This window comes from Asparagus officinalis, chromosome 9 (genome assembly GCF_001876935.1).
Source record: "Asparagus officinalis chromosome 9, Aspof.V1, whole genome shotgun sequence".
In the NCBI taxonomy this organism is placed as follows: domain Eukaryota; kingdom Viridiplantae; phylum Streptophyta; class Magnoliopsida; order Asparagales; family Asparagaceae; genus Asparagus; species Asparagus officinalis.
In genome coordinates this window covers 10951124-10966538 of record NC_033802.1, presented here as the reverse complement: position 1 = coordinate 10966538, position 15415 = coordinate 10951124, and the positions used below count along the sequence as shown (strand labels likewise).

The 15415-nt window shown below is 34.7% G+C and overlaps 1 protein-coding gene across 1 annotated transcript in view; it reads left to right on the top strand.

Annotated features, from left to right (window-relative positions):
- Window positions 1-15415, top strand: part of LOC109824078 (2-alkenal reductase (NADP(+)-dependent)-like) — a 30559-nt gene continuing 15144 nt past the window's right edge. The window contains exons 1-4 of the mRNA XM_020390601.1: window positions 1-325; window positions 9229-9406; window positions 10699-10865; window positions 10964-11046. Coding sequence (XP_020246190.1) covers window positions 83-325; window positions 9229-9406; window positions 10699-10865; window positions 10964-11046 — 671 coding nt within the window. The 5' untranslated portion in view covers window positions 1-82. The remainder of the gene's footprint in view (window positions 326-9228; window positions 9407-10698; window positions 10866-10963; window positions 11047-15415) is intronic.

The window sequence follows — 15415 nt, the reverse complement described above, 5'->3', positions numbered from 1 at the left end:
TAAAAAATCACTTGAGAGTGATCTCATATCCCAAAGCAGGAACAATTTAATACCTCATTTCTTCAACCCCAAATCAGAAACAATGGCAGCATCATTAACAGAGAGCCGAGCAAGCAACAAGCAAATCATCTTCAAAAACTATGTTACTGGCTATCCAAAACAAGAGGACATGATCTTGACCTCATCTTCAATCTCACTCCAAATCCCTGATGGCTCAACTTCTCTCATCCTCAAGAATCTTTTCCTCTCCTGTGATCCTTACATGAGGGGGAAAATGTCAGAGCCTATCATCAAGAGTTATACAGATGCCTTCACCCCTGGCGAAGTAAGAAAATTTTATGTTTTTTAATTCATGGTGCTTAGTTTTGATCTGGGTAGGTGTTAGAATTGCTTGTTGGGTGATTTGATTGATGCCCATTTGATTTATGTTCCCAAATTTCTAATCTTTGTGTGGAATTTGTTGATTTGTGATATGGGTTAGGGGTAAAATTCTCACTTTTGGTAATTTGATTGGTACCCATTTGCCTTCTCTTTTTTGGTTCTCGTAATATAACTACCACTTGCTTTGTGTTGGTTATCTACACCCATGATGTTTAATTTGTAAATTCTCTGCATTGGTTTGGTATCAAAATTGTTAATTTGTGAATTGTGAGCTGGATGAATGTTAAAAGTTTTTCCCCCAAATTCCCCCAAAGAGTTAAAATTGTTCTAGGTAATTTGATCGCAAGCCATTTGCTTTTGCGTTTTGTTAACTCTTAATCCTTCATTCTCTCTTTTTTACATTTTAATGAAGTATTCAGTTGTGAATTGGATGTTGATTTTGTATGGAGATGGAGTGATACAAATATAAATATGAGAACTCTCATAACACCTGACCCCTCAAACAAAAATAACAAAAACCTAATATCATAGTTAAAAATACCTAAGCAAGACTACAAGACATCCTTGACAATGTCATCATATGATTTTGTATTGAAATTGTTAGTTCGTGATCTGTGTGTGTGAGTGTATGTGTGGTTTTTTTTTTTAATTTGAAATGTGAACTGTGTAGCTTTAATTTGGGGGTTTTATGTTGTCAGTTGATTAGGTGAGTGATTGTGTAGAGTGTCCATTTCATCCTTCAATTTATAGGTAAGTTAGTGTATCCGGTAAATCTGGTAAGTATGAACACCATAACCTCTTTGAATTTGTGATTTAGTGTTGTTCATCGAGTGGATCAGCTAATGCTGTTTAGCTACACAGTTTCATGTTTTGTTTTATGACCTTATTTATGTGAATGGATGAGTTCAGAACCACAGTAAGTAGGTTGATGATTTTTTATTGGATACATGGTTGATATTTGATAGGTCTGGATATGGTTGATCTTTCCCCTTCGTCAGTCAAATTTGATTTTCATGCATATTAACCAATCTATCTTAGGTCAAATCTCTTACTTTGGTCCGTTCATTCATAACAGTTCACTAGTTTCTTTGAAGTTATACACGCAGCCAGATTGATAGTTTGCGATATTCTAGTCGTTAAGATATTAATTTAATAATTTATAGGAGCAAATTATGTTATTGTTTGATATTCTTCATGCTAATTCGCATTCTGAATGTTCTCTTCTTTCCCTTTTAATTTTCTCCTTTTCAATTACCTGGAAAAGCCAATCAACCAGTCCACACATAAATTGGTAATTAAGGCTAGATGCATACATAAATTGGTAATTAAGGCTAGATGCATACTCTCTATCTGATGCCTCAATTGTAATTCTTCTCATAAGGGAAAAGTGAATCTAAGGTGACACCCTAGGCTCCCACCTAAGGACGCGGCCTAAAATCACATTATTTTCTAATTTTTTTTGTGATCCGCTCCGTTGAACTTGATCTACACGTTCTTAAACCCAAACACACCAATTTTGGGGTGAACCCGTTGTGTTTTGACCATTTGTTGAGCCGTGCAAAAAGTTCTATTCATTCGAAACCGTTAAAATTACAGCGAGTGGATAAAGGGTCAAAACATGACGGGTTCACCCAAAATTGGTGTGTTTGGGTTTAAGAACGTGTAGATCATGTTTAACGGAGCGGATCATAAAAAAATTTAGGAAATGATGTGATTCTAGGCCGCGTCCTTAGGTGGGAGCCTAGGGTGTCACCTTAGATTCACTTTTCCATATATATATATATATATATATATCATACTCTCGTTAAAAGTACGAGTTTGTAAAAATCTTTAGTAGACAAAAATACCCTTAGAATTTAAATATTAATCCATTAAGTAAGGGAAAGTTGATAAATTGATGAATTCTTGTTGGATATACATAGTATGAAGATAATGATACAGTTTAAATTAAAATGTAAATCTAAATAAAATTATTAAATATCAAATTCACAAATGTCTACAAAATAAAGGGCATATCTGCAAAAACCAAATATGTTAATGAGACAAATAATGTCTGCCCCAAGCACAGACCTACAAATATACATAGTGTGGATGAGATATTTACAAAATCTATCAAATAAATTAAGAGACAAAGTCATTCTTAAAATTATAAAAAAAATTAGGGAAAATAAAAATCATACTCCCTTTAAAAGCATGAGTTCGTATATATATAAACATAACAAAAACACTTACAACGTTAATTTGCCAATTCTTAGCACCACTTCTTGCTCCAGCTCCAATGTCTAAGCAAATTTTTATTTATATAAAGAGGATATATTACAAGAGGACTCTCAAATATTTTACAAACTCTTACTTTTCTCTTCTGACAACCTCCTTACAAAAAACCCCACCCCTTTCAGCTTCAAACTTTATTCCCTTATATAACATAAGAGGGAATCTTTTTACTATTTACATATAGTGATATTTTACTGTTCATAGATATTAATATTACAAACTTTATGAAGTTGTGCAGACACGTTGCCGACATCTTGAAAGCAACTTTATGAAAGTTGATGCCATCTGTCTCTAATTATTGATTGTTTAAGAGATAATTATGTTATCCCTTTGCTTTCTGTATCAATAGGTGAAATATCGTCTAGAATGTGCATAGCTTCAACCCACATATCATCGGGTTCTTGTGCATTGGGGGAGAATTGTATATTCATTATTGGACTCGGTGCTTTTCTGTGATTTTGAATCTCCGGTATCAAATGCTTCAAAAATTTGTTTTTTGATATATTCGAGACTTTTCTTTTGTATTTCAACATGGGTGGCTTGACGATATTTCCTTTGCACCATTTTTGCTATTTTTAGCATTGGATTTTCTTTTTGTACTTCTTGGGTTATAGAGTTTTCAAGAAGTTTATTATTTTTCTGAATAATTTCCTTAATTTGTTTTACTTTATCTTCTACTATGATAGAAGACCACCATCTATTATGGAATTTTTGTTTCAAGATAGGCAATTATACTTCCGTCCCGTCAGTATCAAATGACCAGGTCCAAATCCAGAGAATTTCTGTTTCAGAGAAGAAATAGATAGCACATAAGCCATCCACTATTTCATTTTCACTTAATTTTGAAATAATTGGGTGAGCTTCAACCCATGCAGAGTATAACTTCAATATAGGTTCTGGAAGAATTTCCATATCAGCCCCGTATTTGGTCCACCAATCAAAAAACCATGAGCGAAACCCTTTATAAATTGCTTCAGAACAAAGCTTAATGAGCCATGTATGTTTATTTTGTTAGATATAGATGCCCTGCATGCAATTATTGTATATTGTAACAGGACCTATATGTATATAACATTCTTGTTCAAAATGATAGTATGCTATTTTGGTCAGATTTATCTGATGTTCTAAATATACAGATAATGTACTTAGAATAAATACTAGACTATCAGACATTTCGGATAGTGATCGTAATGAAGAGATCTGATTAGTCGGTAACGTATATTCTAAAATGTTCCTAGTTGATGAAGTATTGAGATAGGATATCATCACTTTGGTTAAGACTAGTGTATACTCTATTTCTCCTTTTGAAGGAGATGATCAATCTCTTAGATCATTGATGTGAGACATCAAAATACAGTATACAGGTGACTCATTAGTGAATGAGTTGACTGAACGACTCGCCGAGAACATCTAGTTGGTAATATACTTAACTGTCAAATAGAAGTTCTCAAGTGATATAGTACATAGTAGTCTCTTGACCTGAGGCATGAGTGTAATATCTTATATGTCAGTAAAGATGTATTTAGACTTTTACCTAACCACAGTTCTTATTGAATTGGGTACATCCCGAGGCATAAGTAGATATTGAGATGCCAAGATGGGATTCGTCTCTCCCAGTATAGGGGGTTGATGTCATAAGATTGTTTGATATAACTATAACCTGAAAATCCTTGGCCAAGGTAAATAAGATAAACTGATTGTCAGTTTGATCTTATAGGTTATGAGTTTAATATCAACAAACACTAATTGAGCAATTAGGGTTTGACAGTTTTCCATACCCTAGGCTTAATAGTTTGACATGGTTTGACGAAGAGACCGGACTGTACGGCATTATCACTGAGTGGTCCTGATAAAATTGTGTAAGCATCTTGCAGACATTTATCACAACTTATACCCGGGTAGTCTTTATGTGTAGCTAGCACCTCTGTTTATCACAACTTATACCCGGGTAGTCTTTATGTGTAGCTAGCACCTCTGTTGTACTTGTGGATATGATCTACTGCTGAGTTCTTAAGTTGGGTCCTAGAGTCACACCGAGCGCGTACTTGAATCCTATGAAACACAATTTATAGAGTGATACGTATGATTGATACGCATATATGATTTTACCGGATACACATAAACGGTTATGTATATCGATAAAATCGGAATGCTATGTGCTTAGGAAATGAATTCTAGTATTTTTCCTATAAAGTTAACTTTTAGTCAACTAGTTGACTTTTTGGTCAACAGTTGACTTGTGGTCAACTCATTGACTTTTTGGTCATATGATGACTTATTAATCAATGATTGGAAAATTACAAAATATCGTATTTATGAAATACAATATTGATTTGGTATTCTCATTTATGAAATACACATACCATGTATAATGAGTCATGAGATGAGTCATTTAGTGGTATGGTTTGAGCACATGGTTTATTAGCACATGGTTTTGAAATGTAATGATTCATAAGATGATTCATTGCATGACTCACTAGATTAATCATTGATATTTGATGATTCATTGCATGACTCATAGGATGAGTCATTCATGTCATGAACACATTCCACTCTATAAATATGAGATCTCTTTCTTATGGAAGGACTAATGAAAAATTGGCTAAATGGTTTTTTCCATAAGAGAATAAAAGAGAGCTCTCCTCTTACTAAACTTTAGCAATCTTTGAGCAAGAGGAAGTAGTGGAATTTTAAGAACCCGGGGATGGATATCTTGCCTTGTGTCTCAAGAAGACTCCCATTTTATCAAGCCCACTTGAAGACTTGGAGATCCACTACGAGGAGATTTTCTACTACAAGGAGCAAGAGTTAGGGGTTATTCGATCTTCCATCGAATCACGCTTCGAAAGTATGACTTTCTAACTCTTGTATGCTCTCTTTAATATAGGGATTATGTTAGATCTAATTAGGATGGTCCTATAATGTATTTCATGCTCTCTACATGCATAGCATAATTATACATATAGTCTTCCGTTACGTATTTTGCATGTATTTAGCATGAATTTCCTTCATATTTATTGGATTTTGGTATAAAAATACCTTATAAAAGGCTTCTTTATTCTCCTAATAATTAAAAGAGTATAACTCCCGATTGGCTTGAGATCTAACCAAAGGGATTTCTTGGTTTGGATTAATAACCCAATCACGGGGTTTGATTACCTCTCGAATAACACTTTTACTGAAGCTGGGTGGTACATTATGATTATCACTGTTCCAAAAATGAGTAATTTCTAAACTTTTCTGCACTATAAGTGTCTTCATCTAGGGTTTAGATTTTAAAGATAGTGTTGGATAATACGTGTCATTTATATATTTCTGTCTGACTTTTTCATAATCCGTCATTAAAGGAATATCTTCCTACTCAAGATATAAAACTATATCAGTTGGCAATTTTGTTCGCCATTCTACTTCTTTTTTAATAACGACTGAGAGTGGTACTGCTCCAGAAATGAGTAATTTCCAAACCTTTTTGCACTATAAGTGTCTTCATCCAGGGTCTGGATTTTAAAGATAGTGTTGGATAATATATGTCATTTAGATATTTCTGTTTGATTTTTTCATAATCCGTCATTAAAGGAATATCTTCCTGCTCAAGATATAAAACTATATCAATTAGCAATTTTATTCACCATTCTACTTCTTTTTTAATAATGGCTGAGAATGGCTCAGGAGAATCTTCTTTATGAAGAAGATCTTCAATGCCTTTATAAAATGCGGCACTTGAAGAGCTAGCGTTTCCCTTTTTAATGATTGTTCGCCATGAATTAGGAGCATAACTCCTGTTGTCGGATGAACCTCCATCTCCCCTTCCCCTCCCTAAAGAAGAGGGATTATGGCGCTGTATAGGAACCCTGTAAAAATTCATGAGTTAGAAAATCAGAAAGGTGGTTATTAACTTCTTTGATATATTCAATTTTAAATTCATACATAGCAAATTCTGCTTGCCATCGAGCAAAGATTTGTTTAGAAACTAAATTTTTAACATCCTTTTCAATAATGCTTTTAGCAGAGGCATATATTTTTTAAAACGATATTTCTAAAAACTTCTAAGTGTTTAATATATTGATCAAAAGAATTTGAAAAAATTATGATAGGATAAAATCCGTATATGGAATAAGTATATCATTCATGATATTTTGGAATTCTGAAGGAACATTCTTTAGACCGAATGGCATTACATTCCATTCATAGTGTCCAAACGGGACTATGAAGACAGTTTTATATCTGTCTTTTTCATGAATTTGGATTTGCCAATAATCCCTCTTCTTTAGGGAGAGGAAGGAGAGATGGAGGTTCATCTGGCAACAGGAGTTATACTCCTAATTCATGGCGAACAATCACTAAAAAAACGCTAGCTCTTCAAGTGCTGCCTTTTATAAAGGCATTGAAGATCTTCTTCATAAAGAAGATTCTTCTGAACCATTATCAGTCATTATTAAGAAAGAAGTAGAATGGCGAACAAAATTGCCAACTGATATAGTTTTATATCTTGAGTAGGAAGATATTCCTTTAATGACAGATTATGAAAAAATCAGACAAAAACATCTAAATGACACATATTATCCAACACTATCTTTAAAATCCAGACCACGGGTGAAGACACTTATAGTGCAGAAAGGTTTGAAAATTACTCATTTCTGGAGCAGTACCATTCTCAGCCATTATTAAAAAAAAAGTAAAATGGCGAACAAAATTGCCAACTGGTATAGTTTTATATCTTGAGTAGGAAGATATTCCTTTAATGATGGATTATGAAAAAGTCAGACAAAAATATATAAATGACACTATTATCCAACACTATCTTTAAAATCCAGACCCTGGATGAAGACAATTATAGTGCAGAAAGGTTTGGAAATTACTCATTTCTGGAGCAGTGATAATCATAATGTACCACCCAGCTTCAGTAAATGTATCATTCGAGAGGTAATCAAACCCCGTGATTAGGCTATTAATCCAAACCAAGAAATCCCTTTGGTTAGATCTCAAGCCAATCGGGAGTTATACTCTTTTAATTATTGGGACTATAAAGAAGTCTTTTATAAGGTATTTTTATACCAAAATCCAATAAATAAACATACATGGCTCATTAAGCTTTGTCCTGAAGCAATTTATAAAGGGCTTCCCGCATGATTTTTTGATTGGTGGACCAAATACGGGACTGATATGGATATTCTTCCAGAACCCATATTGAAGTTATACTCTGCATGAGTTGAAGCTCACCCAATTATTTCAAGATTAAGTAAAAATGAAATAGTGGATGGTTTATGTGCTATCTATTTCTTCTCTGAAACAGAAATTCCCTGGATTTGGACCTGGTCATTTGGTACTGACTGGATGGAAGCACATTTGCCTATCTTGAAACAAAAATTCCATAATAGATGGTGGTCTTCTATCATAGTAGAAGATAAAGTAAAACAAATTGAGGAAATTTTTCAGAAAAATAATAAACTTATTGAAAACTCTATAACCCAAGAAGTACAAAAAGAAAATCCAATGCTAAAAATAGCAAAAATGATGCAAGGGAAATATCCTCAAGCCACCCATGCTGAAATACAAAAGAAAAGTTTCGAATATATCAAAAAATAATTTTTTGAAGCATTTGATACCGGAGATTCAAAATCACAGAAAAGCACCGAGTCCAATGATGAAGATACAATTCTCCCCGATGCACAAGAACCCGATGATATGTGGGCTGAAGCTATGCACATTCTAGACGATATTTCACCTATTGATACAAAAGGCAAAGGGATAGCATAATTATCTCTTAAACGATCAATAATTGGCGACAGATGGCATCAACTTTCATAAAAGTTGCTTTCAAGATGTCGGCAACGTGTCTACTCAACTTCATAAAGTTTGTAATATTAATATCTATGAACAGTAAATTATCATTATCTGTAAACAGTAAAAAGTTTCCCTCTTATGTTATATAAGGGAATGAAGTTCGAAGCTGAAGGGTGTGGGGTTTTTTGTAAGGAGGTTGTCAGAAGAGAGAAGTAAGAGTCTGTAAAATATTTGAGAGTCCTCTTGTAATATGTCCTCTTTATGCTAAAGTTCTAAATATAAAAGCCAAGATTTCCTTTGGGTATAATTTGAGATAATCAACTATGACTTCATTTAGTGATGCACTTGCTATTGCTTATTCACTCCCTAATCGTTATTTAAGGGTCCTAAGATTTTCTTTTAACTTTTTATCTGCAGCTTTTGTATTTCATTACATACAATATTGTTGTTCCTACTCTTATTTTTGCAGAAATCCAACTCCAACTACCTTTCAATCAATCGTATCTCGTTACACTCTCTATATAATGGGAGCTGGTTAAGTCGAATAAAATGATGTATATTGTATCTTTTTGCTATTACTTAAGAGGATTGTCTCCGAACACTGGAATCTAGGGGATGTACAAGAATTAAGTCTAGTCGCAATGCATAAGCTAGAGAACATAGTCTGATACAGTATAGTTTTTAAGATTGCAATTATGATAAAGGCCAATTTCTGATGATTCACGCCATTGAATTTCCCATTTACTTGGTTTTTAGAGCATAATTTTCATTCTTGTTTTGTCTTTCCAGGTAATTTATGGCTTTGGTGTTGCTAAAGTTGTGGCCTCTGGACATGCAGATTTCAAGGCCGGAGATTTGGTTTGGGGGATAACAGGATGGGAAGAATATAGTCTGATCCCGGAGCCTAAAGGCCTACTCAAAATCAAATATACTGACATACCCCTTTCCTACTACACGGGCATATTAGGTAAGTTTTGAATATTTTAGCAAACATGGTGTCTATTTTTTTGTATAATTAGGTAGTTGTATAACATATGTGGATAGATGCTGTTTACTGCTGTTGGTTAAACATGTGACTAGCTAGAGTGAGATTGCCACATGACGTTTCCAGAGACAATATATTATAAATAATGATTATATATATTATAAATAATGATTATATATAATATATTGTAAGGGGAACTAATTTATGATGATCCTCATTCATCGCTAAAGTTACTTGGTCAGTCATAATATATCTCAACCATCCATCTACTAGGGGGTTTTTCCTCAGAAACCACTTTTCAAATAGGGTGACAATAGATAAAATCACCTTTAAAGTTCAATTAATACAAAAACTACCTTTGGGTTAATGGATAATGAAAAGAAAAAAAAAAGTTGGAATATCAGGAAAAAATACTTAAGTATTTCAATCGAAATTTCACTGAAAAATAGGTCCAGGTGATTGATTGCTGCCGGGCCACTCTTTAAAGGTAGTTTTTGTATTGTCATCCCCATTTTAAAGGTGGTCTCGATGAAAACCCCATTATATTTATGCATGTAATCAGGATGATAATTTTCAAGAATCATCTCTTAAAATATTTGATTAAAATTTATTTTGAGTAAGATTGTGCTTAACAGCTTGGTTCCATATTTATGACTCGATGGTAAGAAGTAAAGATCTGTATCTTGCATGGTGATTTCTCTTTGTTAGACGCTCTTGTACTCTAATGAGTTTTACAGCTTGCTGAGAGTTCCCCGACCACTGATAGCATCTTTCTAAAGGGATGTTTCTAGATCGGTAAATCTGCTCGACAGCCTTCATGGGAGAACCCTATTGCCAGGTTACCTTAGATTATGACAAACCTCTCCTGCTCTGTTTGCTTAATCACCCCTTGATTTTTCTTAAACTTAAGATGATGTCTAGAAACCTAATCTTGTTGGAAAGAGGATTCGTAATGACAACAATGACTTGATTATTGTCTGACACTTGAAAACTTGTAAACTTCTATTCACCTCAAATATTATATGCAAGACAGTATTTTTTGCTCTCTTTGACACAAAAGCTTATTATTTTAGATAGCATTATATTAGAATTAGGTTCAACAAGTACACAGCAGTGTGAGTCAAATATACATTATTTGCACGAGTGTACATTTTCTATGTTAAATGCGGTGACACGCCATTTCAAGTATGAAACATGTGTCCATGTGGATTAGTCATTCTTAATATTTAAAAGAATAAGTAACAATTTTTTCTCTGTATCTGTGATATCTCTAGGGATGCCGGGGCTTACAGCTTATGTTGGATTCCACGAGATATGTTCTCCTAAGAAAGGAGAAACAGTTTATGTATCAGCAGCGTCTGGGGCTGTTGGTCAACTTGTTGGCCAGTTTGCTAAGTTAATGGGTTGCTATGTAGTTGGAAGTGCTGGATCTAAAGAAAAGGTAATTTCATGCTGACTGTTAGCAGTACAGTTATTGTAAGATTATAAATTGAATGTCAAAAAAAATAATGCATTTGTCAATGCTTGTGGCTATGTCAGGTTGATCTATTAAAGAATAAGTTTGGGTTTGATGATGCGTTTAACTACAAGGAGGAGCCTGACCTAACTGCAGCATTGAAAAGGTTAGTGTACAAGTGTACATAATGAAAATCTTTCATTTTTTCCGTTTTCATTGCTTGGAAAACACTGAAAATTTGCAGGCAATTTGTCAAATAGATGTATGGTATTTCCGATCAAGGCATAAATCCTTATGCAATTTGAATACAGATTGAAAATTTGTAGCTCCATCACAGGACCCCTAAGGGAAATTGCTAACCACACTTTCAGAATTGCTAATTTCTAGTTATGAAACCAAAATTAGCCAATTGTCCATAAACTATGTCGAGTCATTTAATAGTCTAATAAAATTTTCCTTTATAATACTTTGAATTTGTAAAACATATCCTGAGAGACAATTTAACCATCAAACTTAAATCAGGTATAGAAAACCCATATAGTCCTTTAAATATGTTTCAATTTTTCTTAAATATTCTTTCTTGTTAATCTATGCTCCAAAGTGGTTCTTTTATGGGAAAAGACTTAGATTATGGTAAGGGTTGCGTTATTTAGTGATTTCTAACATATTTTGGTGATTGGTTTAAGTCTAGTCATATATTACTTTCTCATGGTAGATTACTTACTCATTTCCCAGTGTTTTCAACAAGTTATTGTTTAATCTCTTTCAGATGTAGCAACACTCTCTTTAATCTAAATATCTAATTAATAATGCTCCATCCATCTGCAGTACTTTGTCGCATATAACATAGAGTGCAGAAGACCTTAACCTAGTAGTGCATACAGCTATACCTATATTCACATGCGGAGGCAGGTGGGTCAGGACGGTCACGTGCCCCCCGGACCCAGCCTATTGCGCGCCGTGCGGAAGCGTGCTCGCAAACCACACGAGTTGACGAGAGATGAGAGAAGAACCAAACACGAGTGCAATTCCCAAATAAAGGTCAAAATCCAACACAAACACAGAGATTTACGTGGTTCGGCAATTGCCTAAGTCCACGGGGAGATGATGGGGAGATTTCACTATATGAAGAAGAAATCCAACATGTTACAACTCACACAAACTCTCAAATATAACTCTAACCAAAGATCTCAACTCTCACACAATATCTCCCTCTCAAAGTGCTCAAAAGACTCAACAATCTCTCCTCTAGTAACCCTAGAAATCGTGTTCGTATTTATATCAAACACCAAACCAAAACCGAATAGGAAACCAAAACAGCCCAGGAAACCTGACATCGGTCGACTGATGTGAAACATCGGTCGACCGATAACATGCACAAAAAACTACTCACGGTTCCATCAGCCGACTGATAGGATTATCAGTCGACCAAACGAGCTCATCAGTCGATTGATCGCCTATCAGTCGACGGCGCAGAAACTTTTTCCACAATTCCAGGGATTTTCTTCAGTCGACTGATCTTGGCATCAGTCGACTGACGACACTGTTCACTAAAAACCTGGTTTTTCAAATAATTCTTCACCTCGGCGAAGTGTTCCCAAAACTAAGCGGAAACCAACATGAGCACCAATGCGTCGTCTCTCCAAATCCGGCTATACCAATGTGGTTGCCTACGTACCCCCTCTCAAGGGATCAAGCCGTGCGTAGTTCATCCAAATGGTCGCAAACGATCTCAACAAGCGCGAATTTGTAACAAATTTCTACAATGATTGAACTTGTTGCTCGGGACCACCTTCGTGAGCATATACGCTGGATTATCTTTTGTGTGGACCTTTACGAGCTCCACATCCCCATCTTCAAGAACATCTCGAACGAAGTGATAACGAATGTCGATATGCTTCGTCCTCGCATGAAAGACATGATTTTTCTCCAAATAAATAGCACTCATGCTATCACAATAAATGTTGACGGATTGCTGCAAAACACCAAGATCTTCCAAAAATCCTTGAAGCCAAATCGCCTCCTTAATCGCCTCTGTAATCGCTATATATTCTATCTCCGTCGTTGACAAAGCCACCGTCGACTGCAAGGTGCATCTCCAACACACCGGCGCACATGTCAAAGTGAACACATACCCTGTCGTCAACCGGCGTTTATCCAAATCTCCAGCGTAGTTCGGATCTATTTATCCCAAACATAGCTGTACATCGCTAGTGTCCCGCTCAAAAATCAAACCAACGTTGAGTGTACCTCGAATGTACCTCAAAATTTATCTCATGATATCCCAATGATCCGGACCCAGGTCGTGCATGTATCTCGAAACCATGCCCACCGTCTGTGACAAATTCGGCCTCATACAAACCATTGCGTACATCCAACTTCCCACTGTGTTCGCATATGGAGTCTTCAACATTAACTCTCTATCTTTAACTATTTTCGATGAAAGATCAGCTGAAAGCTTCAAATAGGCTCCTAATAGTACACAGACTGACTTCGTCTTCATGCTCATATTGAATCGCTGTAGCACCTTCTTCAAATAAGCCGCATGTGTTAAACAAATTCTGCCCCTATCTTTGTCTCTGTCGATCTTCATCCCCAAAATACGCTTCGCTTCACCCAAATCGTTCATCTTGAACTCTTTCAAAAGCTGTACCTTCAACTTATCTATAGTGGATCTGTCACAACCCTAATTTCCGAACCTCAAAAGAATATTAGAGCCGGACTAAACCTGTGAAAAGTCCTCCAAAATATACATTCATTAAAAGAGCACTAAAACAAATCTCTTCATTGAACTAAAACTAACAATAAAAATTCTCTTTAATCCCAAAAGTCAAACTAAGCCAATTAACTTGATAAAAATAAATATTCCTCAACTCCAAATAAATCTCAACCTAAAGAAAGAATCTCATTATTACAAACTCTCAATTCATCAACTAAACATTAAAGATTTTATTTAACCTTCACCTAGAAGACAATAACAATCTCGAATTATTCTTTGCTTCGTTCTAAGAATTTGGCAAATCCTCAATTTCACCTAATCCCGAGTCTCTGAAAAGAATGAAAACAACACAATGAGTTCACAACTCAATAAGTGGATAAATTCATACATTATACACTAGTTTTGCAAAACTAAAAATAAATTGACTTGATAAACAAAATACTAAAATAGTAAAAATTATAATGCAACATTTTAAAATATATACATGCAATGGAAATAAGCAGGCCACGTCTCAATGCGGTCAACACTTCGATACTCCGGTTGACTTGGCAAACCCCACTATTATAAAGCCCGTGTTAGGGACGATGAGACCCAAACTTGGGCTTTTAGCGCTAAAATAGAAACCTCATAGAGGCACATTGAGCCCTGTGTTAATAACTTGCTTATATCCGACATATACCGGTTTATTGACCTGAGATACATATGCCTTAAGAAAATTAAACAAAGTTCGCATAACTAAATACATTATATAAAAATGCCAAAGGCTAACCGATAGTGAAATAAATCAATCACATATGCATCTCAATCTACTACAATATGAAAATCATAAAAATTGATAAAGAAAATAAGCATAGGCTTATACTAAATAATCACATGCATTTATCCAATCAACAATTAGTATGCGAGCAACCATATAGAAGGGTATAATCCATCAGAAAAAACTTACATATAGTCAATATAATTTTATATGAAAAATACGCAGCGAATAATGTACAAATTCACCACTTACATCAAGTCCGAAAATAATCCATCTACCCCTCACAACACCTCCTCGGAGTCACTTGGAACCCCTATAGAATACATATAAATAAGTATCAATACTATTGTAAAGCCTCAGCTCAAACACCTGCTATAAAATAATCAAAAGGCCTACTAACTAATAGCGCGCCATATATTCAGTTACACACCCATACTACAGTCAAATAAATATGCACCCTTAAACATATTCTATCAATATTCTAATATAACTAGGGTCATGAATAGCCAACAATCAATTAACTATGTATAACATTAAACAAAGGGAAATAGCAACAAGTGATCTCTTTGTCTGCCATGGCCAAGAGCTCAATAAAAGAGCAACAACTAATTTTGTTGTCTGCCATGGCCAGAATTAAACAACAAGGTCAACATCACCTAGAATAGGATCTAAATAACCTAAAATAAGATTGGTGCATAGCCTTCATCTACAACAAATAATATTTTACAACAATATTAGATATAGAAGCAATACTTATTTCTTGTGTAGAGTTGATCAAATCACCACGTCCTCCCTCTCAACTCAAAACTGTTTTTTTTTTTTTTTTTTTGTGCGGCGGGACAAGGACCAGAGCAGAGAAAAAGGACGACGGGGATACAATGAAGGAATTAGGGTAGGGTTTCTAGATATTTATAAAGGTTCTTTTTACTAATAAAACCCTCTAATAAAAATTTACATTAAAACCCCTACACTTTTTTCTTATATATATCTAAGGAAAACTTAGAATTATTACATACTACCTCTCTTAACAGAAGTTTTGTCCTCAAAACTTTGACATAC